Genomic DNA, 26,480 nt, shown 5'->3' on the forward strand with positions numbered 1-26,480 from the left:
CTACTTTAATGATTTCTGGATAATTTTATGTAAGAGTATAATACAAAGATAAAATAGAGGACTTTTTCCCTCATCGCAAAAATAAAAAACAAAGACGGAGTACTCGTACTATTTTTTTTTTTGGAAGAAAACCATGAGAAACCTAAATTAGGTTTGTGAGCGAAACGATGAGAAAATGATTTGGAGAGTGCTTTAATTGAATTAAATGCTTCTAATTGATTATCTTTCTCAATGACGGATGCCTGTCCCTCTCACATGTCCAACACGCATTCTCAAGATTGTGATTTGTGAACGCAATCCTATATTCATTAGTCCTTGCAAACATTAATTATATAGTTTCGATTTTCATAACTAAATTGATATGAGATTACCATAAATTTAATCGTATGTGCTAAGATTCATAAATCAAAGACTAATTATAAGTGACATTGTGTCAAATTAATACCGCGTCATTCATTTAATCAAACAATATTTACAAGACTCTAGTATATCTAATCCAATATTAGTATAAAGACTAAAGTCTCTTTTTGGTCCTTAACATATAGCGATTTTTTGATTTTGGTCCATAACATTATCTTTTGAATTATTCGGTCCCTCACAAATAAAAACGGGTCACATTTGGTCCATTTTGGACGGAACCGTCAAATTTTTGACGGTTTTAATTACCGGGTCACAAATCCGTCACTAATTGGGAGAAACTGATTCGTCACTAATTTGTGACTAATCCGTCACTAAATAAAAATATTAAAATCAATAATATTTAAATTTAAAGCAGAATCCTCCATCTCCATCGCCGATTCCCACCTCGCCTCAACCCCCAATCCCATCAAACTCCAAGAAACTAACTACAAAGATCTCGAATTGGCCACCGACAACTTCTCCGCCGCCACTCTCCTCGGCCGGGGCTGCCACGGCCTCGTCTACAAAGGCGTCATCCGCGGCGGCCGCCTCGTCGCCGTCAAAAAACCCTCCAGAGCCCCTCACAGACTGCCCGAGAATTCCACCGAATTCGAGAACGAATTCGACATCTTGTCCAAGCTGCAGAGCCCTAGATTGGTCAATCTCGTCGGATTCACCAAGAATCCCTCCCAAGATCGCCTTTTGGTGGTCGAATTCATGAGCAACGGTACACTTTTTGATGTTTTGCATTCCACCTCACGGCCCCCGAATTGGGGGAAGAGGATCAAATTGGCTTTGCAGATTGCTAAAGCTGTCGATGTGTTGCATTCTTTGAATCCACCTGTGATTCATAGAGATATTAAATCTGCTAATGTTTTTGATTGATAGAAATTTCAATGCCAGATTGTATGTATTTCATTCAGTCTTTTTTTTTTAAAAAAATTTAAATATTATTGATTTTAGTGTTTTTATTTAGTGACGGATTAGTTTCTCCCAATTAGTAACGGATTTGTGACCCGGTAATTCAAACCGTCAAAAATTTGACGGTTCCGTCCAAAATGGATCAAATGTGACCCATTTTTATTTGTGAGGGACCGAATAATTCAAAAGATAATGTTATGGACCAAAATCAAAAAATCGCTATATGTTAAGGACTAAAAAGGGACTTTAGCCTAGTATAAAATTCTAAACATGCCACTAATTTACAAAAGTGATGCTAGTATTAGCTTCTATAAATTTTACTTCAAAGGAAACTTAATGAAACATGATAAGATTGCTTTACAAATTACATGAAGATGTATATATATTTGAATAATTCTAAAATTTTCGAAGCTGCTCCATAAATGAATAACAAATGAATAGTAGTAGTAGGGTAAGTCTATGTGGTCATAATGTGGCTGGCCATAAATGGCATTTCAGTAAATATATGTGTTTTAGATATTAATAAAATAATCATCTCATTTAATGCTTAATTCAGTTGACAATATTACCCTTCTTTATAACTTACTTATTCCATTCCTTTTTAGCATTCTTTGCCAATTATGGGCAGATTAAATAATTGGTGCTGCTTAAATTTTCATTATTAATGCATGTGTGTAATTATGATAAATTCTGTTATTAGAATTAAATTGTAGTGGTAATAGTAGTACAGTTAAAATAGATTAAAATCACAAAACTATTTTTCGTAATTATCATTTGGGAAGTTCAAATTGATTGTAGCGTAATTCAATAAAGAATAGTAAATTGAAAAAAGAAATTTGTTTTATAGCATACAAATTATTAATATTATATTATAGTATGTGTTATGGTTAAAATTAAATTATTCACTATAACTAAACAGTAAATTAATCTGTAGTATAATTAAAATTGAATTGTTTTTATATCAATATACTGTTATATTTATATGTATTTTATTAGGAAGTTATTTTATAGTTTAAATTAGTTTAAACAAGTGAAGGTGAAGGGGAAGCTAAACATAAATAATCAATAGTAATAGAATTGAAATATCAGGAGCATATTTATTATGACTTCAAAATCATATAGTACATATGAAATAATTTGAATAATTTATTACCTCATTTTGAATTATTAAAATACGTGTTTGATTACAAATAAGTGCATATTTGATTATTAAATAATTTTATAATAATTAAAGATTAGTATAGTTAAAACTGACAAAATAATTAAATTACATAACTAAAGTGTATGTTTCAATGTTTTTCAAATGCCGGCATTGGGAAATAACTAGGAGAAAGTATTTTTTTTCCATCATGCATTATAGTTGTATCTATTAAATTTCCCATCAAATAAAAAATGGAGAATGGAATTTGAAGTTCAAATTGTCGTAATTCGTATTAATGGCTGGATACAAATAGATGCTACTACTACTACTAAATAGATATTCTACATAAGTATTTTATATTTGAAGGTATATTAGTCTTTAAAAAATTGTTACTCTCTAGATGCATAAATTTCAACAATTTGGCATTAATTATACAGAATTTTAATAATTTTTTAATATTATGGCTGACCGCCATTTAGCATCACTCGTAGTAGTATTAGTGTATTGAGCATTTGGTGTTTCGATGCCACTGTGTTGCGTAACTAAAGGCAGGTGTTCTCAAGGTGAAGAGATCCATAAAGTAGGCGTAGAAACTTCGTGGGAATTATATCTTTTAACTAAAAAACATAAACAATTCTTATTGGAATGAGAGATTATTTAATTTCGCATATATATATAGAGCACATATTTCGAAAGATTCGTAAAAGCGAGAATTAATTGTAAGACTAATTAATTTGTCAACGAGCAAAAAAGTTTTCCTCCATCCTCAAAATGAATGTTTGCTCCTACAAAGTGTATTATATTGCGTGTCGACCAATGCCTACCACACTCAAATGTATAAGTTTTTTATGTTAATTTATCGTGTACATGTTGAATTTATTTTTCGATAAATGTACAGAATCAAACTACATGTAAATTGAGTGAGCAATTCATGATACAATCCAGTCTAAGATTAAAAATAAAAAATAAAAACTAAACAAGCTAAGGAAGCAAAATACACCTAGCTAGACCAACAAGACCGTACTATAAGAGCCAACAAACCCAACACTCAAGACTTGATCGACCAATGCTCAAGCAGTAAAAGTAAAACAAAAGGGAGGAGTACAAGGAGAAGTCACTTTAGCAACAACCATTAAGTAGTGATTGTATATATTCGATAATGATTCTTTATTTATCTGATATTGATTCAAACTGTCGATATCTTGAGGAGAATCCTATAAAACACCATAGTTATGTGATTGATCCTATAACATTATGCTTCAAACTAAATATTCATATTCACATTACATGACCATGTGACTAATTAGGAGAATGATTTAATTAGCTCAAACACGTATCGTCTTAACTCTTAACAAACGAGCTTTGATAATTGAATATTAATAACATCAACGACACAAACTGAGCCTAAAATTGCATGTACCCCACCAAATATGCTACGTACGTAGTAATTGCTTGGTGATGAAATTTTCTCACTCAATATGATTTTCTGAACCAGGTAGATTCAACATTAAATATCACTCATTCATGAACAATTAGTTTATATTACATGACATGTGAGGGTACGTACAACTATAGATAATCCATTTAATTTTCGTATTTATTAATACCAGTTAGAAAATTTTAGTTTTGAAAATACACTCTAGAAATTCAATTTGGTAATAGTGATTGTTGCACACAGATTTGTACAAGCTACTTAGAAAATGGCGATTTCTTTATGGATAATTTCTTATATTTTTTTATCATAATTAAAATTAAAAATATTAGAAAATTAAATGAGATAAAAAAGGAAATATAAAAATACAAAAAAGGAAAAAGGAAAAAGTACACGGCATGGTCAACGAACAAAACCACATCCGCGGTCCAATTGTGATCTAGGCCCGACCTCTCCCTTGCGACGCACAGTCCCACCCCGAACCTCAAGCGCTTGAAATATAAACTATATATATAATCAAAATACAATATTGAATAAATTTATGCACTTAACATTAATTTATGAATCGACAATCTATAAAACAAATACATAGTACAACAAACTCATCTTATAAGGACATTAAATTAGAGACACTAACTACTTGTATTGGAAAATTTTAAAATGTGAAATGTAGAAAAAGGCGTCCTTGATTGAAGACATATTTGTCATTGCTTTTTGGGACACTTTCATATGTTTTTCTTAATTCTAATTAATTGGACACCAAGAATAAAGACAATTTTTAGACATATAGTAATATATTTAAAAATACAAATTAGCATATTTAATTGCATGATAGATTTTTTAGTGAAAGAAATTAGTTTATCTAGTGCTCCTCAAGATTGACCTAGAAACAAGTATGGAGTTGGAATTTGTCCTCTCATCCAATATAAGAAAATGAAAGCTGGCGATTATGAAGTTAAGAAGAATAGCCAAAACAGGCTGGTGGGGAAAGTCCTTTATGGTTGCATCAACCAATCAAATGCATACCATATTTATTACTAATGTCATTAATAATTATCAATGAAGGTCACCTCCATCCCCCTCAACATCCTATAATTATATGCTTATTCATGTCAGATCTCAACCTTACCAATAATACGAATTACACTTGTGAAATAGTAATACCTATGCATGTGTGTTCCATGTGCATTCAAAAGAGCAATAGAATAGAAGAGATTACTTATATAAGTTATAAGGGGATTATACATTAACCTAATTTAAACTATGTAGGGTTAATGTATAATTAATTGTTACAACAAATGCTAAAACACACAAGCTCCGCATAGTATTAGGAAATTTTAAACAATTGGTGATGCTATCCCAATTTATGAAGGGAATAAAGACATGAAGGTCCACTTAGTTAAGGATGAAATATAATAATTTGATGAGTGTTGTGTGTGAGTGTGAGGGGACCAAGCTCAAAGATTTGAGAGTATGAGAAATAAGTGAGGACCACTGTAAATTAGTAGCCAAGAAAAGGAAAGAGTAAACCAACAAAAAAGAAGAGAAATTTGGAACGACATTCCAATTCCAACTTTTATATCTGACTCTTCTGAATTAAGGTTATCAAGATTTTGTATGTATTCTGCTGACACTTGGATTTTCTTTTTTGATTTTAAGATTGACTGCCTAATCTATTCAAATATATCAACAACCTAATTCATGCAAGCATCCCCATCTGTGCTCTTGTCAACGAGCACGGATGTGGGCCCGGACCCACTTTTACTCCCTGCTCACATCCGTGCTCTTTCGCAAGGACAAAAAGCTCAAGGGTCTCACCATTCTATTATTCAATTTAAATAAAAACATTTCCACAAAATTAAAATGCATTAAAAATATCTGGAATACTATTACAAATTACAAAAAAAATAAAAATTACATAATTAAAATCCTAAAAATTAAAAAGTAGTACATAATTAAAATTCTAAAAATTAAAAATTACATAATTAAATTCATAAAATTAAAAAACCACTACTCGTGACATAGGCTTCATAGGCGGCATGATATTGTTCATAGTATTCTTGTTCTTCGCGTTCCGCTTCCGCAATGAGATTGGTGAAATCCATTTGAGAGGGTTTGAGTGAGAGAGGAAGATGTAGATAAGTTGTATGAAAAAATATGAATGAGAGATGAATGGGAGATGATTTGATGTGAAAAATGGATGATAAATGTGTGTATTTATAGATGATTTTAGGAATAAAAAATCAAAAAAATAAAAAAAAATCCAGAAAAATGGTTAAAATGGCCATATTTTTGGGAATCTAAAAATATATTTTTTAAAATTTTTGGTATTATTTTCGATTTTTTTTAAAAAAATGAATTTCCAACGGAAATGCCGTTGGCCAATCAGAACGCGCCACGTCAGCTGCTCGCTGGTACGGACGTGCTCGATGCATCGAGCAGCGCCGCGCCAGCGGCAATAGCACAACGACGAGCAGGCGGTGCCGCGCCGCTGACACGGACGGACGGACGGACGGGTGTCCACTCACCGCTGCGGATGCTCTTTATCTCAATAAAGTTTCCATAACAGCCATTCATGTCAAAATTAACCGCTTTTAGAAAAATTAATTGACTAAACCATCTAAACTCAACACAGTTTTACACTTGACGTAATGTTATTAAAATTATTAGATAAATAATTAAAAACCAAATATACACAATAAATTATTGTGCATTGAGATATCGAGCAGACCATGTATAGTAAACTCTGGTATTGAGGTCAGGCCCAGGGGCCCAATAACCAATGATGCAAGGATTTGGGCTTGGGCTGTAATATCTACTTCTACTTTCTTTTAATTTGTAGTAGTAATTTAATATTTTTAGAGTTTTATACAAAAAGTAAAATGACATATATAGGGAGTGATTTATATGAGAACTATCTTTAAATGAAAGTTCAGAAATTTATCAGTTAAAAGCATAAATATCAGTTGATAACAAATCATATCAATTAATATCAATTGCCAATATAAAACATATCAGTTGAAGTAACTTATTGTATTTCTAATTGATAAGTTTTCAAGTTCTCATTTTAAGATAGTTTTCAATTGAGTCACTCTGTACACCTATTATCATATAAACTTGTTTTACAAGTTCACTAATCTTCATAAATAACCTTTGATATTTAATTTGGCAGAATATTGCAACCACTCGCTAGAAAATTCGAAATTTTGGGCTTTGCGGTAACAAAATAAAACTAGGCAAATAAGGTTTTAGGATTAATATTTTCGTAATATTCCAGCTAAAAAAGCCCTAATTATTATTGAATGTAATAACATGTGGAGTACTAGTATCTTTGCCACGTCAGAATTCACTAAATTTCTTCCAATTTTTGATAAGTGCACAGTTTCTTCACTGAATGAATCATGCACATTTTCGGCAGCATCTTTGTTTTCAATCATTATCCAGTATTCAATAATGGATAAACTTTTCTCTATTATTGTCTCACCTTTTTTTAGTATCAAAATTTCCTTTTTTGTATAGCTCAATAAAAAGCACTTTAAAAGTTAAAACCACTTTCAGCTAAAGCACTACTCCCTCCCCTCCGTCCGCCAATAAATGTCTTATATTTGACTGGCACAAGTTTTAAGAAATTGTTTAACTTTATAAAATAAGGTGGGTAGAAAAGTTGGTGAAATGTGAGACCTACTTTTATATATTGGTTTTATAATAAAATGTGAGTAGAATGAGTTAGAATTATGTGGGACTTACTTTTATATATTGGTTTTATAATGAAACGTGAGTGAAATGAGCTAGTGGAATGTAGGGTTCACTTATCAAATATGGTAAAAGTGAAATGGGACATTTATTGACGGACGGACGAAAAAAGAAAAATGAGAGATTTAATGTTGGATGGGGGGAGTATAAATTTATAATTATACATATTTATAAATAAATGAAGAATCTAGTGTGCTCATAAAGTCAAAATATGCGTAGAATATTAGTCCCACCAATTGCTATGTCGAATAAATTCTTACAATGGAACAATTGCACTCCCTCTCGAATCCAATATAAGTAGAGCCATAAGCTCTACTTGATTTTTACTAACCAAAACCAAGCAATGGCTCAACTTCATAAACTCGAGCTCCAAACCCCAATAGCATCATCACCCCATAAATTCTTCGATATTTACCACAGCAAAACCTACCTCATGCCCTCAATTTGCCCCGACAAGCTGCGAAGCGTTCAAGTGCTCGAAGGAGACGGAAAGAGCCTCGGCTCCGTTAGGCTCTGGACTTATGTCATGGGTAACAATGTCTATTTTTATTTTATTCAAGATGATCGCGTGTGTAAATTTATCGTGTGAGAAAACCTTCACACTCCAACGAGGGATAATATTTTCACACCAATACGTCATCACAATATATTTTTATCGTGTTTTAGGTGTTCCTGTGATTGCTACGGACAAGATCGTGGCACTGGACGAAGTGAATAAGTTGATCACGTTTGAGCTCATCGACGGAGAGGTTACCAAGTACTTCAAAAGCTTCAAAGCGACACTCGAAGCTGGAGGTGTGAATACAGTGAAATGGAGTGTGGAATATGACAAGGCTAATGAAGATGTGCCTCATCCACACTCTCATCTTCAATTTCTTGGGACCATGGCCAAAGACATTGATGCTTACCTTCTCAAACAAAAATAAATAAATTAAACCTAGAATGTCTTCTATAATTATTGCTAGGTGTGAAATCTGGATGCTGTCTGTGATTTGCTTGTCCAAGTTCAACTTGTTACATTGTGTGCTAATGTGTTTTTATAATACTATGTGGGTTTACCTATGTCAAACAAGCTTAAAATTAATCAATGTTTCCAAGTGAATAGTATGTTAGCTTGGGTTATTTTTATCAATCCATTGTATCACTCGAAACAAACGTCTCATTTGGGTTTTAGTAATATCATATACTCCCTTCGTTCGTTCCAGACAAACATATATCCATACAAGATAATGTGAGAGATTTGTAGATTCACTGTGCATGCTAAAATTTCTAATCTCCTAGGGAATTCAATGAACTGAGCAGAATCAAGGAATTTATCCAAGACAACGAAAAATCTGACAACATAACAAAACACAACAATCCAACTGTAGTATTTTAGTAAGAAAATTTGAGTACAGGAAGCAATATAGAGGCGTACTTGTTCCTAAGAGTTGTTATCACATGAATCGATGCCCTCAGGCTATACATGATCTCCCTCATCTGCTGTTGAGACATCTTATCTTCACTAGAAACCTCAAGCTACAAGACAAATTACAGTTCCAAGGAGACTTCTCACAATTTCTGTTTCAAAATAATTGCAATCCTTGAATTGAAGAGGCGAAGAATGCAGTCATATTAAGTGCTAAGATCTATGTAACATGACTTAAATGAAAAAGACTGATAAGCTGAATCTTGATAACACAAAAAATCTTACATTCTGGATTTCATGATTTCTTAGATGACAAATATTTCTTCCTGTGACATGTCTGAATCACTCAAGGCAAAATCTCCTTCCTCGACTGTCACAATATCAATGTCTCTGTCTTCGTAGATATCCAACTCTTTCACCTGAAAATATATCAACATCTTAGCATGGAAACACCAAAGATTTATAAAAACCAAAAGCACTGCTCACTTTCTCTGTTTCAGGCACCAAATCAAACTCATCTTCTCGTTCCACATATTCCTCATTTTCCTCGAGCTCTCTAAAATCTGGAGCAAATGCACTCCAGTTCTCAGTACAGTCCTTCGCCCACAAATAAACGATTCCAGTCAAGGAAACGGAAGCAATTATAGGTTTGACAGGATGCCAGGCCAAATCTAGCAATGTTTCTTTTGGACCCTCCAGAATTTTAGCAAGACGCCGATCCATGTCCCATATATAGATCTTATGCTCTCCTTTGCTAGCAGAACCTCCAGCAACCCACTCTCCGTCACCACTAAAATATGGTGCTTTCCAATGCACTTTGGTGATTAAATCCTGAAACTCCCGGAAAAGAGCTAGAGCCTCTGATCCTGCATGCTTCAGTCTTTGTACTTCATCTTGCTCAATGGATTCCTGGTTTGCTCTGTCCAGCACTTCATGCCCGCCTTTCAATGGCAAAAGGTTTTCATAGATTCTGATAATTCTATCATTTGAGTTTGTCAGAAGATATTGTCCACTTCTGCTAAATGCAATATTCTTTATCAGTGCGCTCCCTGGTATAGAAAACATACCACGTATTTTGATGCTTACACCATCAATAATTAGTATCTCTCCTTTGGAATTTCCCACGTACACCAAATCGCCATACTTGCTGAAGCACGCAATAGCAGGTGAAAAAGGAGCAGATCCATCTGGAATTTTATTACTAGATGGAGGGGTGGCACCATTTCCTATGTCAGACAATGACACAGGAAGCACAATTGTGGTCGCTGTAAGCAAGTCGACAATCATTGGGGCTGATGACAGAGGACAAGCTAAGCAAATTGACGGGTTGGAAAAACCAGGATGGAGACAAGCACGCAAAGGCGTTTGTTGTAGTACAGTTTGAGCCATTCTCTCTCCTTTGACAACATCCCAAAGAGTCAGCGACTTATCTACAGCTGCAGCTAGTATGCAGTGGCCATACTTGGACCAAGAAACACTTGTTATTGCCACAGCACAGTCCTTATCTTTTAATTCTTTAGCAATGCCTCTGGTTTCAAAATCCCATATGATACAACTTCCGTCGGAGCACCCAGCTGGTATTAAACATAGCAAAGTTACAATGGTGGTAATTTGCAAGACCACAAAGGGCAAATGGAAGAAGGAAAACAAGAATGATCAGGTATTGCCAACTTTGTTAGGTAAAAAAGTTCGAAGTTGAGAAGTTTTATTAGTGATAAGGTACAATAATCAAGTTCAAGGCTACTGGCTACCATATTTACCTCTTGCCCATATGGATCAAATAGTGCAAAGAGTAACTGCATCAAGGCATGTCTTGTGCAGTAAGACCACAAGCTATAAGAATTTCTTCACATAAGGAATTAAGGAATAGAAAGGATCTTTACTTGAAATCAATAACAATCAATGCTAGAGGTCTATAAGTTTTGGCTCTAAGAATGGAGTTAGCAGTATCAAATCAAAGAGTGGACTAAAACATAATAGCATTAATATAGCAAGCTTTATAGTACACTGGAAATATTGGAAAGTTCCAAGTACAAACTAGACCAAATTTTAGAGCTGTATGACAGTATGAGAATACTTTCTCCACTCATGCAAGACCAGTATGATATGCAACTTGCTCGCTTTTCAGAGACCCAATTTAGTTACATTATCGACAATACATAGCAAAATAAAGAAATAAATAAATTGAAAGAGATTTTAAAAATTATAGCAAAAGTATACCAGCAAGAAGGTTTCCACGGCGATTAAATGCAATACATTTCATAACACCATACTCCAAATACTCCTCTATTACTTCTGGAAAATCACCCTGTAGTGGATCTGCATGCAACTCAAAAAACAAAACTTTTAAAGTTCAAGTACAGAAGAAAACAACATGAGTAATAGACAAGGGACCACAAACCCCCTGTACAAACAGAGACAGAAGAAAGAACCTTTAAACTTCTAAGAGTAAAAAAAATTAAGAAGAAGAAAGAAAATTACCAATAATGGGAGCTTTCATGGTGCACCAAAGGTTTCAAATTTGCTTCGATATACCTCTCAGGCATACACACAAATTAAACATGACCCATTAAGCCAGCTCCAGACTCCAGTGGATACTGCGATTCTACAAATGGAAAAATGCAGTGAAGAAATTAATCCAAATCTATCAACATATGAAAGTAAAACCAAATTGCAAAATACTCATCCAACCAACCCCCCCACACACACCTCAAATTGTCACTAAATCATGATTGTTCTTTCTATGCACAACAAAAAGAAATCAATGAGCATATGGCCGTTTTTTACGCTCATTAAATCTTCATTCAGGAGACATTGGTGAATGGTGATGATTTTTGTTTTACATATTTGGTGTACAAAAGACTGTTCTTCTCACTAATGAAAATTAAAAAATCTTATTCAGTTTTTAATACCTATGAAAATACCTAACATATGAATCGGGAACAAGACTATATGTGCAAAGCCAAACTACCGATCAAGCAGAAACATCAAATATTTCAATACAACTTCATTCCTGCTTAAAGGACTTCACACCACTAAACAGCAATGGAGGAAATAAGTTTCTAGTATTTCTTGTGATAGGCTAAATCCACTCATATGTGCTAACTTCTATTTCGTATTCGATGCTTGATTTAAAATGGCATTTTCATGCCATCAAATACAAAGCATAAGCGAGTTCAGGTAAATAAGCATACCCAGCATCACCAAAATACAGTATTTGTCAAGGAAACCAAAATCGAAGGAAAGCATGATAAAGCTCAGGAAAATCAATTCATTATACAAATACATAAAAAACCTAATTGGATAAAAATTGAAAAACGAGAATTGCCTCCAAATTTCCTGTCTTCGGCAACGCCAAGTTTACAGAATCATAGAGAAACAGTTCGATTGATTCCTTCATTCATCAAATGCACCACTTCATAGTTGAGCTACTTCTGCGGTGCGCGTGCGGCGGAGCTGGACGGCGGGGGATTAATTTAGGCGGGCTGGGTTTTTTTATGAATGCATATTTCTTACGTCAGAAAAAAAAAGAGAAACTATATTTGTTTTTCAATTTAAATTGCAAATTCACCCCTAATGTTTGAAAATTTACAATAGTATGATTATTTTAATTAATGAAAATTGCACTGGTTTTATTTAGTGATTGTTTAGGTTTTTAAAACAATAAATTCTTCATTTAAAAAAAACAATAAATTCATTGTAATTGGATATAACTGTTGTAGTAGTTGGTAAGCCAAAATCATGTACTAGTAGTACGAACTGCAACTACAAATTACAGAAACAATCTCTATCTACCTCAATACTCTTGTTAATAACAATTGATGTGATCTGATGGTGATTAAGTGGAAGGTGAAGCCACTCACTCGATCTGAAGTTGGAGCTCGCCCGAGTCTGAGAGTGATGGGCCGAACCAGCTTCCCGTTGTTCCACACGATGCAGCTCTCCTTAGACAGCCAGGTGTCACTGCTCTGCTCGGCTGGATTCTAGTAAGTTGAGTTCCATCTGGGAGATCCCATTTCCAGACATTCTACCTCCCCATGATGTCGTCTCCAGTGAATGTATCGTGGTCATACACATAGCATCAACAAATATTCATTCATTAAGTGGACGTGGATTGTACAACACCAAGGTTTCACCAAGTTAATACCTCGCTCCACCCGAATTCGGTGAAGCCCCAAACCATCCCTTTTCTATTTCCAATAATGCTCTGCCTCTGCTAATTCAATTTCCAGGCGAGGGGCCTTTGTATTCAACACCCACACGTTCTCAGTTCTCTCCTCTACCATAATTTATATTCTACTATATATATATATATATATATATATATATATTATATATATATATATGTATGTGTGTGTGTGTTTTGTGATTGCTAAAATTCGAATAGTCTTTTTTTTCTGTTTAACCATATGTGTACCGAACCTGCCTTTTGGCGAAATCCGACTAATCCTGTTCAACAGAGCTTGCGGGTTAAGGCACGTATGTAATCTTCAATCCGTTGATTAACCCATATACACAATACCTCTAATAATGCATAATATACTGAGATAATGACAATTAACAGCTACATAATGCACTACCTAAACCAAATAATGCACATACGTACATTCCAATAACAACAATTTGTTAGTAATGTCTACGTACTATACCCTAGCCCCTAAGCTTATTAAACCCTTAGGGGAAACAAGAAACGTGTGTCAAACATCATAACATGGTACATCTTATTCGTATGCATTGCAGTTCACATATTGTGCATTATATAGTTAATAACATCCATTACTCGTGACAATTTGGTGAATTATTCGTATCGTTTTATAATTTGTTATTAATGCGTACGTACTATACCCTAGCCCCTAAGCTTATTAAACCCTTACGGGAAACAAGAAACGTGTGTCAAACATCATAACACAGCACATCTTGTTCGTATGCATTGCAGTTTACAAATTGTGCATTATATAGTCAATTATATCCATTACTCGTTACCATGTGAAGATTACATACATGTCTACGTACTATACTCTAGCCCATAAGCTTATTAAACCCTTAGGGGAAACAAGAAACGTGTGTCAAACATCATAACACATCACATCTTGTTCGTATGCATTGCAGTTCACATATTGTGCATTATATAGGCAATTATATGCATTACTCGTGACCATGTGGTGCATTATTCGTAGCGGTTTCCAGCCATTATTAGATTACTATTGTACCCTCATAATGCACAAAATAGGACAAATAATGCAACACGGGATTAATTACCCAATGTTGATCTTGACCGTCCATTTCTCTAATCTAATGGCTGATATTAAGAAGGAAAAAGGAGGAAATATAGGAAAAGGAAATGAATACATCCCTATATATATATATATATATATATATATATATATATATATGTGTGTGTGTGTGTGTGTGTGTGTGTTTTGTGATTGCTAAAATTCGAATAGTCTTTTTTTTTTGTTTAACCACAGGTGTACCGAATCGGCCTTTTGGCGGAATCCGACTAATCCTGTTCGACCGAGCTTACGGGTTAAGGCTGAAAATTCGAATAGTCTTTATTCATTCTACTTAATTGTCTGATCAAAGTATTGTCTTTAACCGGTCAGCATATTCCACGAACACACACTTTACATTTACATTTACATTTACATTTACATTTACATTTAGGACCAACAAGTGTCCGACTCCAAACATTAGACTGCAATGCACTTATAAAAAATACTACTCCACTAATTTATAAACATAAATCGTGGAGTAGACATATCAGAATTTGTAGTTCACATGTGGGGGTTGCAGCTGAAGGGATTTTACGTTACTCACCAAATTGCAGCCACATGTCAAAACAATAATTGATGAGAAAGATTATCCAATAATTAGAAATACGTGATACCATTAACCATTACAAGGCTTTACAAATTAATTATTACTACTACATTTTTGTTTCTAACTTTTCATAAGATATACGCAAAAAAAAATATAATGAGCTCTATAATCAAATTATTCAAATATGAATAAGTCATTGTCTTCCATTACCATATAATAGTAGAGTAGTAGAATTTTTTTGTAAGGGCCTTCCAACTTGAGTCCTAATTAACCTCTAGTTTACTGCGGGGGTCAAGCCTATATATACATAATTGGCCTATGATTAGAACAATGAGCCAACACGTGATTTTTACGTCTTATTCATTTGCAGTACACACAAATTGATTGAATAAAAAATTCAATTACTCATTTTGGGGTCAATTTTCTGTTTAAGATTATTATTTATTGATAAGATAATGAAGCATAAACATTATCTTAGTATAAAAGATGCAATTCATACCTAACCTATTGATAATTTAGCAATAAACAACCAATACAAATTATACAAAAGGTCAACATCCATGTACAAACCTCGTTCGACAACAAATAAAATAATAACACATGAGAATTCAATTACATATGCAAACAGAATAACAATGGAAACAAACATTTGTTAAACCAGGCGAAGCCATGTGGGAGTAGTATTTAATTTTGTGGTTCAACCGTTAATGAAGTGTATGGGGTGTTCATTCGGGCTAATAATATTTAGAAGTGTTCTGCGAAATAAGTTCATAAACAATTTATAAGCAGTGAAAATGGCTCTAATAGCTTTGTAAGGTCTTCAAACTATTTTTTTCTACTCTTCTCTATTCATTAATTTTACCTGATCGCCTTCAAATATCGATATTTTCTTAAATTTCTCCTTCTAACTAGTTTTTCCTGTTGGGAAATAAACGCAGACAATCACAAATATGAAAGAGAATGAACACAAGGAACTGTTTACCCAGTTCGATACAAAGTGTATCTACATCTGGGGGCGATGCCAAGCCAGAGATTTCACTATATAATTTCAGGATGATTTTACAATGAGGGAGCACCTCTATTTATAAGTACAATAGAGAGCTCTAATTCTAGTCAAACTAGGAAACATATTCCATAAGGAAATATCTTCTAAGGAATAAATCTGTCACAATGAAATATATACTTCAAGGAAACAAATCCTAAACATGGTAGGAGATTTTTTAGGCTCCAAAATTAATAATCTCCCACTTGGAGATTTTTTAGGCTCCAAAATTAATAATCTCCCAATTGTCTGAACGATTCTCCATGAAAGATCTTGGAGAGGCTAATCAAATTTTGGGCAAGGGAATCGAGTGTGACAAGGCGGCAGGAAAATTGTATCTTTCGCAAGATGCTTACATTGGTAAGGTTTTGGAAAGATTCAACATGGATAATTTGAAGCCACTAAGTGTGCCTTTGGGCAGTCATTTCAAGCTGTCGAAGAAGGAGTCGCCGAGTACAAAAGAAGAACATGCTGAAATGAAGAAAGTTTCTTATGCTTCAGCAATTGGCAGTATTATGTATTTAATGGTGTGTACGAGGCCTGATATTGCACAAGCAGTGGGAGTAGTGAGTTGGTTCATGGGTGATCCGGGCAAGCAACATTGGGAAGCAGTTAAATGGATCCTTCGATACTTGAGAGGTACTACAAAAGAGTCTTATGTTTCAATGGCAAGAATGTCAAGCTGGCAGGTTATGTGGATGCAGACTTGACGTCCAATGATCTTGATGGGAGAAGAAGCACAACCGGGTATGTATTTACTTATGATGGTACTGCTATTTCATGGACTTCTAAGTTGCAGAAGACCGTTGTTTTGTCTACTACGGAGGCTGAATATGTATAAGAAACCATCAACGGCAAACAAGGTACATTTGATTAGACGATTGTTTAATTTTATAATGCAAAAGGGAAAGCAGGTGCAACAACATCTCAACGAGTTCAACATGATTACTTCGCAACTGAACTCGGTTGATATAAAATTCGCTGATGAAATTCGTGCCATAATTTTGCTATCGTCCATGCCTGAGAGTTGGGCTGGCACAGTGACAGCAGTTACTGCTGCAGAGACAAACCTGACAGTTGACAAAGTAAGAGATCTGATGATTGGTGAGGAAGTTCGCCGGAAAGAATCAGGATCATCTACTTCTGGATCAGTATTGAGTACAGAACAGAGAGGCGGATCGAAGGGAAAGCAAAATCGTAGAAGATCAAAATCCAAAGGAATGAGCCAATCCAAGTAGGATTTGGATCAAGTTAAATGATGGAATTGTGATGAGTTTGGGCATTTTAGAAATCAGTGTGAGACACCGAAGAAATATAAGAATAAGGATCAGAAAGAGAAGAATACAACAAACGCTACCATGTCTGATGACGATGGCGAGGCCTTGGTCCTAAGTGCGAGTAGTCCGATGGAATCGTGGGTATTGAATTTTGGAGCGTCGTTCCATTCATGCAGCAATGTGGAGATAATGAAAAACTACGTTTCTGGCGATTTTGGGAAAGTACATTTGGCTGATGACGAGCCTTTAGATATCGTGGGAAAGGGAAACGTGAAGGTAGTGACATACAATGGATCTGTGATAAAACTAAATGGAGTCAGACACATTCCTGGATTACAGAGAAATTTGATTTCGATTGGGCAGCTAGATGCAGAAGGGTCCACGGTGACGTTTGGTTGCGACAATTGGAAGATTACCAAGGGAGCTATGATAGTAGCTCGAGGTAAGAAGGAGGGTACGTTGTATATCACAACTAACCCCAAAGATTGCATTGATCTTGCAAGTGAAGCAAATAATGCAGATTTGTGACACTGTCGACTTGGCCACATGAGCGATGCTAAGAGGATGCCCCAGACGTAGATACACTTTGTATCAAACTGGGTAAACAATTCCTTGTGTTCATTCTCCTTCATATTCGTGATTGCCTAATTCTCAATTTTTGTCTAACTTATAAGGTCAACATTCAAATACTTTAATAAATTATAAAATATTTGAGGCATTATATCTTCTATGATCTTCAAAACATATTTAAACAACATTACAACTTTTTCAGCATTATCTACATTGAACTCTAAGCATTACATAAACTATTGATGCGAATCAAATTGTACATTTTTATCTCTATAACTTTACATGATTTATATAGTTTGATGCTTGCAAAAGTATGTTTTATGGTGTAGGAAGATGAATGAATGGTGAAACGAAACAAGGAATGAAGCTCAGATGGAGAACAAGGTCATTGAGAAAGTCATGCAAAATGCCCAATTTGACAGACTGCCTAGTTTGCGTCGTGGGTCCAGAAAGCTCTCAAAATGTGGCACCCGGTAGGGTGAATTTTATGCCTAATAATTCCACCCGGCCGGGCACGATGTTCAGAACATGGAAATTCCAGCAAGTCCTCAAAATTGGCACCCGACTAGGTGAATTTTATGCCCAATAATGCACTCGGCCGGGTACGAAGACGCAGTAACCTCCAAATTCAGTTTTCAAATAGTTTTGAGGCAGTTTTGGGGAGTTTATTCAGACATTCTTGGATGAGAAAAGAGTGGGGAAAAGAGAGAAAGAGAGGAGGAAGAAGAGAAGGAAGAAATTCCAGCAAACATTCCGACGATCCGTCTCCACATCCCAATTCCACTCATCGAGAGCATGATTCCTATGGTTTTTATTGCAAATTCCACCATGTGTTTAGGCTAAACTCTCTATGTCGCTCCAAGATGTAATCTAGACTTTGTATGGATGTTTCTACACCATTGAATTCATGTGTTTTGTTACCAATAATGTGCTCAATGTTTATACACTATGTTTATGGATAATAATGTAGTGTTGTTCTTTCCTTTGGTATTGTCTCTTTAACATAGTCTAGGAATGTTTAATTGTTGGTAGGCTATTGAATTAGAATTGTTCAGAGGATAATTTGATAGTGGATTAAGTAGGTGATTATAGTAGATGTTTATTTCTCCCGCGCTTCCGCAGGAGTTTATAGACATTGAAAATTGGTTCATAGGTTATGTGTTCAGCTAATTGTGAACTACTCATCGTGTACATGTTCAGTGTACATGATTAGGTTGATGTTTTAATCCATTCATATGTTTCATTGTTAAAGGTGTAGAACAATACAAGTCTAATGAGCAACTTAGAGTGGCATGTTTTCCCGTTTGAACTTGATATTATAGTATTATAGTATTATTAGAGTTAATTAGTTAAACTTGATATTTTGGGTAAACCAGACAAGATACTCTTAAATACGCATTACATACAACTGCCTGCAAATTTTAAAAACATACTTAAACAACATTATAATTTTTTCAGCATTATGTACATTGAACTTAGGCCATTATTTACATTGACTTAGGGCATCTAGCAATGCAATAAAGAGCATTAATTTCTAAGTCGTTAAAGAAATATACTTCTTACAAATTACAATTTCGTGTACATTTTTTCATCGGAAGTACAATTGAGATTTTGTTAGAAGCCTCGTAAAATTACTTTGATACTCCATATGGTATGTGAAAAAAATAATTTAAATCAAGAAAGTTAGTACTATCTCCGTCTCATAAAAGATGTTATATTTGGGCGATGCACGAAATTTTAGGAGATGTTGTTTTATATGTTAAGTGCAGAGGAAAAATATATTTTTATATATTGATATGAGATAGAACTTTTTTTTTAAAAGAAAATATGACATCTTTTGTTTGACAAATAAAAAAAAGTGGGATATCTATTATAGGATGGAGGGAGATAATTTAATTTTTATGATATTTTTCAAGTTTTTAAGGATTGATTTTGATTCCCTGGTGGGAATGGGTCCTCTAATCTAACATCGAAATGCATTTGGCATTTAGCCATGCATCTTAAGATGTGCTAAAATCCATGTAATTTTAATTTTATCATATTAATTGATAATGCCAGCAGAAATTCATACTTAGGGATGGACCATCGCACGGAAACAAGAACTGACTGAATCAAAATAAAAATGATTGTATAATCAATGAAGAGTGAAATTGTAAAAAAAGAAGAAAACTAGAAGTGACTGAATCAAAATAAAGCAGGGCTCCAGAACCAAAGGTTCAAGTTATATCAACCCCAATTCACAACCGAGCAGAAACAAACCAACAAAATATAGATAATAAAACCATCTCAAGAGTTATTCAATGGGAAGATATCTTTGAATCGAGTGATTTATTGAACCATGATTTCCAGCTGCCAGACCCCTTGCGGGGCAGCTTCTCGCTCTCATTCGCCTTCTCCTTCTCCTTCTCCGCTTCAGGCTTCTTGCACAGCACAAAATTCCGAACGCCCATTGATCCAATCGTCTCCCATGGACTCAGAGCTGTAACACAACACATACAGTATTAATTTAACCTTAAATTTGGAAAAAAAAACAGAGCAATACACAAACTAGTGCAATTGTACTTGAATTTTTAATAGATTACCTTCAGTTCCAGCAATCGGGCAATAGAGCATGAAATTGTTGAGATCAGATCCAAGGATAGGGAGCCTGCCCTCGCGCGCATACGATTTCAGCGCTGTATCAATCACAGCAGCAACTAGCTCCTCTTCCTTCACCACGAACCGGATTGGACCGGCGCTACCCAGAAACGTTACGCTGATCAGGAGCCGGTTCACTTTCGCCGCCTGAGTCTTCTTCTGCTTGTAAAGCAACATTGTTTTTTCTTCGATTTTCTTTTACGAGTGAAAATTGACGAATTAAATGAAAAGGGGGGGGGGGGGGGGGGGAATTGAAGCTCTTCGCAACGAGAAAAAAAAATTGAATCTGGAGTGAGTTCACGGGTCGAGGCCTTGGCAGCGGTAGTACCAGCCTTCCATGCAAGAGCCGAAGCAGAAGGAGGTAGCGGTCGAAAGCGAAACCCCTCTTCTTTGAATAGAAGAAGAAGGGATGACCATCAATTGTGCGCCTGAGATTTCCACCATTCACAAAGGAAAACTGTGAATCGTTTTGGGATGATCACACAACTGGAGAGAGGAATTGAAAAAGGAAAAAGGATCAATCGAGAGGCAGCGGCGGAGGAAGAGAGTTTGGGAGGAATCGATTCGAACTGAACGGAGAGGAATTTGGTAGAGTTGTGATTACGCAAAGGCGGAGGGATGTGTGGATTTATAATAACGCAATGTGAATGCAATCTCCAATTAGGGTTAGGTTAGGAATGTGATTAATTTTATTTTTATTTTTATTTTTATTTTTATTTTTATTTTTATTTTTATTTTTATTTTTATTTTTATTTTTATTTTTATTTTTATTTTTTCCTTAACAAAAAATTACTAAAACAATTCACAAGTTGCCTTGGTTAGATGGTAAAACATGAATTCTTTTACAATAAGTCAAAATTCAATTCAACGACATGTGGTCTTGCAGTTGAAAAGGAAAGAGAGATTATTATATGCGATTCATAACTCATAAATACACTCAGAGGCCAAAACTAGGAAGAGGCAGGGAACTCTTCATCTTTTTTATTTTATATTTATATTATAATTACTAGCAATTACTGAACTTATTTAATGTTAAATTGTTACTATTATTTCAATCTTATTAATGATATTGAATCAAAATAATGATAACTTTTTTAACATATCTTGTCTGCAATATTTAGGTAGGGTTGGGTGGAGTCAAGCGACTCCACCATTGCCATCCGTCCATAAGTACATAAAACTTTATCAAACTCTCGTTATAGTGTTTAATCTAAATAAAAGTATATTTAAAGTTTTCATTTTTCCTTCCATTGAAATTGCGATTGTTAGTGACTAACTCCACGTGCTAAAATAAATGATGAATCAAACTCTGATCAATGACTGAAAATGAAATATTTGAAGTTAATTGGTTAAATTTAACCAATTAAATTAAGTATGTCTCATCATCATTTTGTAATGCAATCTCTTCTATGGTTCGAGCTAATTTAGAGGTTGTTTTCCAAATAAGGGTACAGGGATTTTTTAAGTCGCAAAATATAATGGACGGCCTATTTTAATGATATTATGGATAATTTTACGTGACATTATCTTTTTGTGAGGATGATCATTATAAATATTTGAATTTATATTTAATGACAAATTAAAGATTATATAATTACTATCAAAATTATAATTGTGTGTTTTGAAGTATGACTTTGAATCCAAATGTGACTTACAAGAACATTCTTTTCATACTTCAATACAATTTTCAACTAATAAGAACGACATAAATAGTAAAATATATTGAGGATCCGTTTTACCATATTGTGTTTAGAATTAAAATTGTGTTAGAATTAAGTTTGAGGATGGAACTATGGGTCCTTTGGATATGGAGTAGTATTACAATTCAAAATATGAATAGAAATTTGACATTGGTTTTTAACTAAAATGTGAAGTGAAGGCTTGTACCTTGGACTTTGTGGCGAGGTTGCAATGGCAGCATATTCTTCTTTCATTTTTCTGTCGCTTTAATGGAGCAATGCATATTCTTCTTAGTATACACGTCACAATGAATATTATATCGCGCTTGAATTCGGCAAAATTCAACTATCAATTAAAATAAAAATAAAAATAAAAATGTACCTAATAATTAGTTTTTGGTCTGAAAAATTCCTTAATTGCTCTTCTTTATATGAGTCCAGAATATGGACTCATGGTGTCGCTATTTGAAAATTAAGATGAAGGACCAATTAATTGACAATAATAAGAATGTGTGGCCTTTGATATTAAAATTCATCATGTTTTTTTATTCATTAAATCTCAAACAATCTAATACCACACTTTTTAAGTATCAATTACCTTTGAAAATATGAAACACGACACTTGTGTTTTTAGTAAAAGCTAATGTAATGTACTATATCACATTTCGAAGCAAAAATTAATAATTTAGAAATCAGAAGTTGGCCTATACTTGCAACAACAAGAAGTCATCCTTTTCCACACCTCTCACTGAGAAAATCCGGCAAGAGCCATCGCATTTCAAATCGTCATACTTACTTTTTTATAATACTTGTGTTTAGATACGTAATTATGGATATTATAGCAAATTATACTCTACTTTTTAAATTGTTTCGTTAACTTTACAATCTTTTGATTTGTTGCATAAATTTGGTAATAAGACTTAGACATTTAGTTTACATATCGAATTTCAATATTCTATCGCCACTCAAAATTAATATTGATGTGGTAATTTTTAAAAGTGAAGTTATTTTCAAAAATTATTTAATGTATTACATGTTTGAAATCGAAATGGACACCCACCTCTTTTCTGGGTATTATTTTTTCTCTCTCTTTTTTACAGAATGCGTATATGTTTTGTTAAATCAATCTGAGTAATATAAATTATATTATTAAAAAATGATAAAATCAATAGCACTTTGTAATTAATATTCTATACCATTGATAACATATTTACTTGGAATCTTCGAGAAGGGGCCCTATGGTTGTAGCCAGTAAGATGTCATTTTCAACTGGAAATCCCTTCACATTTGGTTCTGCTTTTTGGCCTACTTATAGGCTTTTAACGAAATTTGGATATTTCTTTGGTAAATAAAATTATGGAGTAAATATATCAATACTAAAAGGTTGTGCTGTACAACTTTCCGTAGTTAATGGGCCTATGTTGTACTTTTCACAACATAAAAGTGGTCCAACAATTGCCACAACCAAAAAAAAGGCATAATATTGCCTCAAAATAAATAAATAAAGTACAAATGGACAAATTTACAATTGAATGTCATATTTGGTTTTCTAGATACAATATAACCAAGATATAATCTAATACTCCCTCCGTCTCATAATAGATGTCACATTTTCCTTTTCAGTTTGTCCCACAAAAGATATCATATTTCTTTTTTTAGAAAAAGTTCTCTCTCACATTAATATAAATATATTATTTATCTCTTTCCACTTAACACACAAAACAAGACCCCCTAAAATCTCGTGTCAATCCCCAAGTATGACATCTACTATAGGACAGATGGAGTATTAAATATGGAGTATTATTTTTGTTTTTCTCCTCATCATCGATGTAGATTCACTTTGTCTAATTAATTTACATGAGTTCTTTGTTGGAATAGTGACCGATCAAAGGTTGTGACCAAATCGCAAATGTAACGGAACATTTAATTTTCTGAAATTGGTTTTCCATAACACGGTTTCTCTTTCTCCAACTTTAACTGGTTCGCGAAGATGACCCTTTTGAAGATAAAACTACTTATCATCTCAAGTAATACACTAAGCATAAATGGATGTGTCCTTATTAGTTATTCATATTTTTTATTAATTATTCCAGAAAGAATAAATAATTCTTCGTGAATTAAAGACGTTGTCTCTAAGTATTTTTCGATTATTGGCGACCACCCGAGGTGTCGCGTGCAACGCTGGTCGGCCGTTCACGCCCCCCAAAAACTCACTCATTTGCCCTTTTACTAATCTCGGTTACATTCACGAATTAATTAAATAAAGAGATTTAATTAATTTCGCTATTAACTTCATTCACTTAAATGTATTCCGGGATAAAGAATAATTAATTAAAGCGTTCAGAAATATATGCATATATAAAAGTCGAGTTTTGAGCCACATTTAATGTTTAAGAATATTTGGCTGACTTTTTAATATTTTTGTAATGAAACTGGCCGTTACAAATTACAAATTACTAGATTAATTGCATTATCTTTTGGAGTAATTAATATAAATTGTACTGTGGCTATTTTATGAATGACAATCTAATAATTAATAGTGCATCCGTTTATGATTGAAAATCTATCTAATAATAAAATTTATTATTAATATTGATATTGAATAATTCAATTAAAAATAGATTTAATGCTTTTTAATATTTCTGGAGTAATCTATTTATACATGTATAAAAAGAGAAGAGAGTTTTGAAAATATTTACAAGAGTGTCATTTTAAATGAAAAATTACAATTTAATTAAAACTGTTTTTAATTAATTTCTACATTTTGATGTATTCCATGACAAGTTTAGAGATGCATGTAATTGGACGAACCTTACAATACAATTAATGACATTAAGAAAATAAATTGTCATCAACTCATCATTATTGTACATTCTAATGCAAAGTAGTATGGCGTCGAATGCAATTAAAAAAAAATTTCCCATAACTTTTTGATGCCAACTAAACACCGCGGTTTTAAAATCAGTTACAAAAACATCAATTCTCATCATTCCGTGCATTTTAATGCAAATACTCATCCTAAACGTCTATATACATAAATAACCAAGCACCCGTTAGAAAATTGTGCATGAGTGCGTATTTATTACAAAACATTATTTCTCACCTCTATTTTAAATTTTAATGCACACTACTACTCTTTACAAACGTTTGCAAAAAGGTTGTAAAAGGTTTTCGAAAACCTAATGGTTATTTCTTTGGCCTATAAATATAACATTTGGTAGGTTAATATGCACACCTTCCTATTTAGAGCATCCGCAGCGGTGCTCGCTGGCAAGGACGGCGTTCGTACCGCTGGCGCGGCTGACCCTTGCTTGCCGCTGTGCTCTTGCTGTTGGCACGGCGTCGATCGATGCATCGAGCACGTCCGTGCCGCTGAGCAGCTGACGTGGCGGCGCCTGATTGGCCAACGGCAATGCCGTTCGCAATTTCGTTTTTTTCTTTTTTTTAATAAAAAAAACGGATTTAATTTAAAAAAATCGAATTAAATAAAAAAAATATTTTCCCACTTCCCAATAAATTATATCCGTTTTCTCCCCACTTTTAATTTATTTTTCGATTTTTTTTTCCAAAATTCACATTTTCATCTATAAATACCATAACTTCCACACCTAAAATTTCACACAATTCTCATCTAAATTCTCAATTCTCATCTAAATTCTCTCATCTTCTCTTATCAATTCTCAATCTTTCACTCTTACTTACAAAAAAAAAAACTGGCTCCGACGATCACCCCTCCGACTCCCGCGGTTGGAACCAGAGGAATAGTCTTCTACGGGGGTATTTTTTAGCCTTTAATTATGTATTTTTTATTTTTTAGGATTTTAATTATGTAATTTTAAATTTTTAGTATTTTAATTATGTAATTTTTAATTTTTTTATAATTTGTAATAGTATTCCGGATATTTTTAATGCATTTTAATATTGTGGAAATGTTTTATTTAAATTGAGTAATAGAATGGTGGAACCCTTGAGCATGTCCTTGCGGAAGAGCATGAATGTGGGTGTTGTGCTATTGCCTAAGAGAAGGGATTAAAAAAGTAATAAAAGTGGGTCCGGGCTCCACATACGTGCTCTTTGGCAAGAGCACGGATGAGTATGCTCTTGCCTTATACAACTCAAACTTGATATTTTTGTTATTATCATGAGAAGAAAGGTTGCTACCATGCAAAAATTCCACATCTTTCTCAATGATCTATAACTTTTCACAACTACTTCGATTATCAAAATTCGTTGTATTCGTGTTTATGAATTTACCGCTCCTAGAGACAAAACCAATATCGTGAGTTTAGAATATGTTTTTCACGACCAAATGGTATGTTGTTTTGTGCTGCTAATTATATTAATTGTGTTTGCTAATTATATGAAATCACTAACTATGGACTTTTTTTTGTTCAAGGCGTA

The 26,480-nt window shown here is 33.8% G+C and overlaps 3 protein-coding genes across 5 annotated transcripts; 1 reads left to right on the forward strand and 2 right to left on the reverse strand.

Annotated features, from left to right (window-relative positions):
- The first annotated feature begins 7,964 nt into the window (after window positions 1–7,964).
- LOC121767614 (MLP-like protein 28) lies at window positions 7,965–8,715 on the forward strand. Its single transcript, XM_042163934.1, has 2 exons — window positions 7,965–8,176; window positions 8,313–8,715. The coding sequence occupies exons 1-2, from the start codon at window positions 7,990–7,992 to the stop codon at window positions 8,570–8,572; spliced, it is 447 nt and encodes a 148-aa protein (XP_042019868.1). The 5' UTR covers window positions 7,965–7,989; the 3' UTR covers window positions 8,573–8,715.
- Window positions 8,716–9,000: 285 nt separating this feature from the next.
- On the reverse strand, window positions 9,001–12,939 carry LOC121767533 (protein RBL-like). 3 transcript variants are annotated; one of them, XM_042163818.1, is made up of 6 exons: window positions 12,383–12,543; window positions 11,536–11,659; window positions 11,275–11,373; window positions 9,541–10,628; window positions 9,340–9,473; window positions 9,001–9,206 (listed from the first exon to the last, which is right to left on the reverse strand). In XM_042163818.1, the coding sequence occupies exons 2-5, from the start codon at window positions 11,552–11,554 to the stop codon at window positions 9,360–9,362; spliced, it is 1,320 nt and encodes a 439-aa protein (XP_042019752.1). In that variant the 5' UTR covers window positions 11,555–11,659; window positions 12,383–12,543; the 3' UTR covers window positions 9,001–9,206; window positions 9,340–9,359. The 3 variants fall into 3 exon arrangements, with proteins under 3 accessions (XP_042019752.1, XP_042019753.1, XP_042019751.1); XM_042163819.1 differs by lacking the exon at window positions 12,383–12,543 and adding an exon at window positions 12,918–12,939 and having other exon boundaries at window positions 9,001–9,473; XM_042163817.1 differs by having other exon boundaries at window positions 9,001–9,473.
- A 6,931-nt stretch (window positions 12,940–19,870) lies between these two features.
- LOC121767124 (uncharacterized protein At4g22758-like) lies at window positions 19,871–21,008 on the reverse strand. Its single transcript, XM_042163317.1, has 2 exons — window positions 20,346–21,008; window positions 19,871–20,242 (listed from the first exon to the last, which is right to left on the reverse strand). Exons 1-2 carry the CDS (start codon window positions 20,575–20,577, stop codon window positions 20,061–20,063), a joined length of 414 nt encoding a protein of 137 aa, XP_042019251.1. The 5' UTR covers window positions 20,578–21,008; the 3' UTR covers window positions 19,871–20,060.
- Window positions 21,009–26,480: the final 5,472 nt, after the last annotated feature.

Source organism: Salvia splendens, chromosome 15 (assembly GCF_004379255.2).
Source record: "Salvia splendens isolate huo1 chromosome 15, SspV2, whole genome shotgun sequence".
In the NCBI taxonomy this organism is placed as follows: domain Eukaryota; kingdom Viridiplantae; phylum Streptophyta; class Magnoliopsida; order Lamiales; family Lamiaceae; genus Salvia; species Salvia splendens.

What these genes read in the sequence shown, in the direction of transcription:
- LOC121767533 (XM_042163819.1), bottom strand. An exon ending in CCGTGGAAACCTTCTTGCTG is followed by an intron (nt 10,629 to 11,274) that starts GTATACTTTTGC and finishes GTTTAATACCAG; the next exon opens with CTGGGTGCTCCGACGGAAGT. An exon ending in TGGTGCCTGAAACAGAGAAA is followed by an intron (nt 9,474 to 9,540) that starts GTGAGCAGTGCT and finishes ATATATTTTCAG; the next exon opens with GTGAAAGAGTTGGATATCTA.
- LOC121767614 (XM_042163934.1), top strand. Translation starts at nt 7,990, where the DNA reads ATGGCTCAACTTCATAAACTCGAGCTCCAAACCCCAATAGCATCATCA. An exon ending in GCTCTGGACTTATGTCATGG is followed by an intron (nt 8,177 to 8,312) that starts GTAACAATGTCT and finishes ATCGTGTTTTAG; the next exon opens with GTGTTCCTGTGATTGCTACG.
- LOC121767124 (XM_042163317.1), bottom strand. Translation starts at nt 20,577, where the DNA reads ATGTTGCTTTACAAGCAGAAGAAGACTCAGGCGGCGAAAGTGAACCGG. An exon ending in CCCGATTGCTGGAACTGAAG is followed by an intron (nt 20,243 to 20,345) that starts GTAATCTATTAA and finishes GTTGTGTTACAG; the next exon opens with CTCTGAGTCCATGGGAGACG.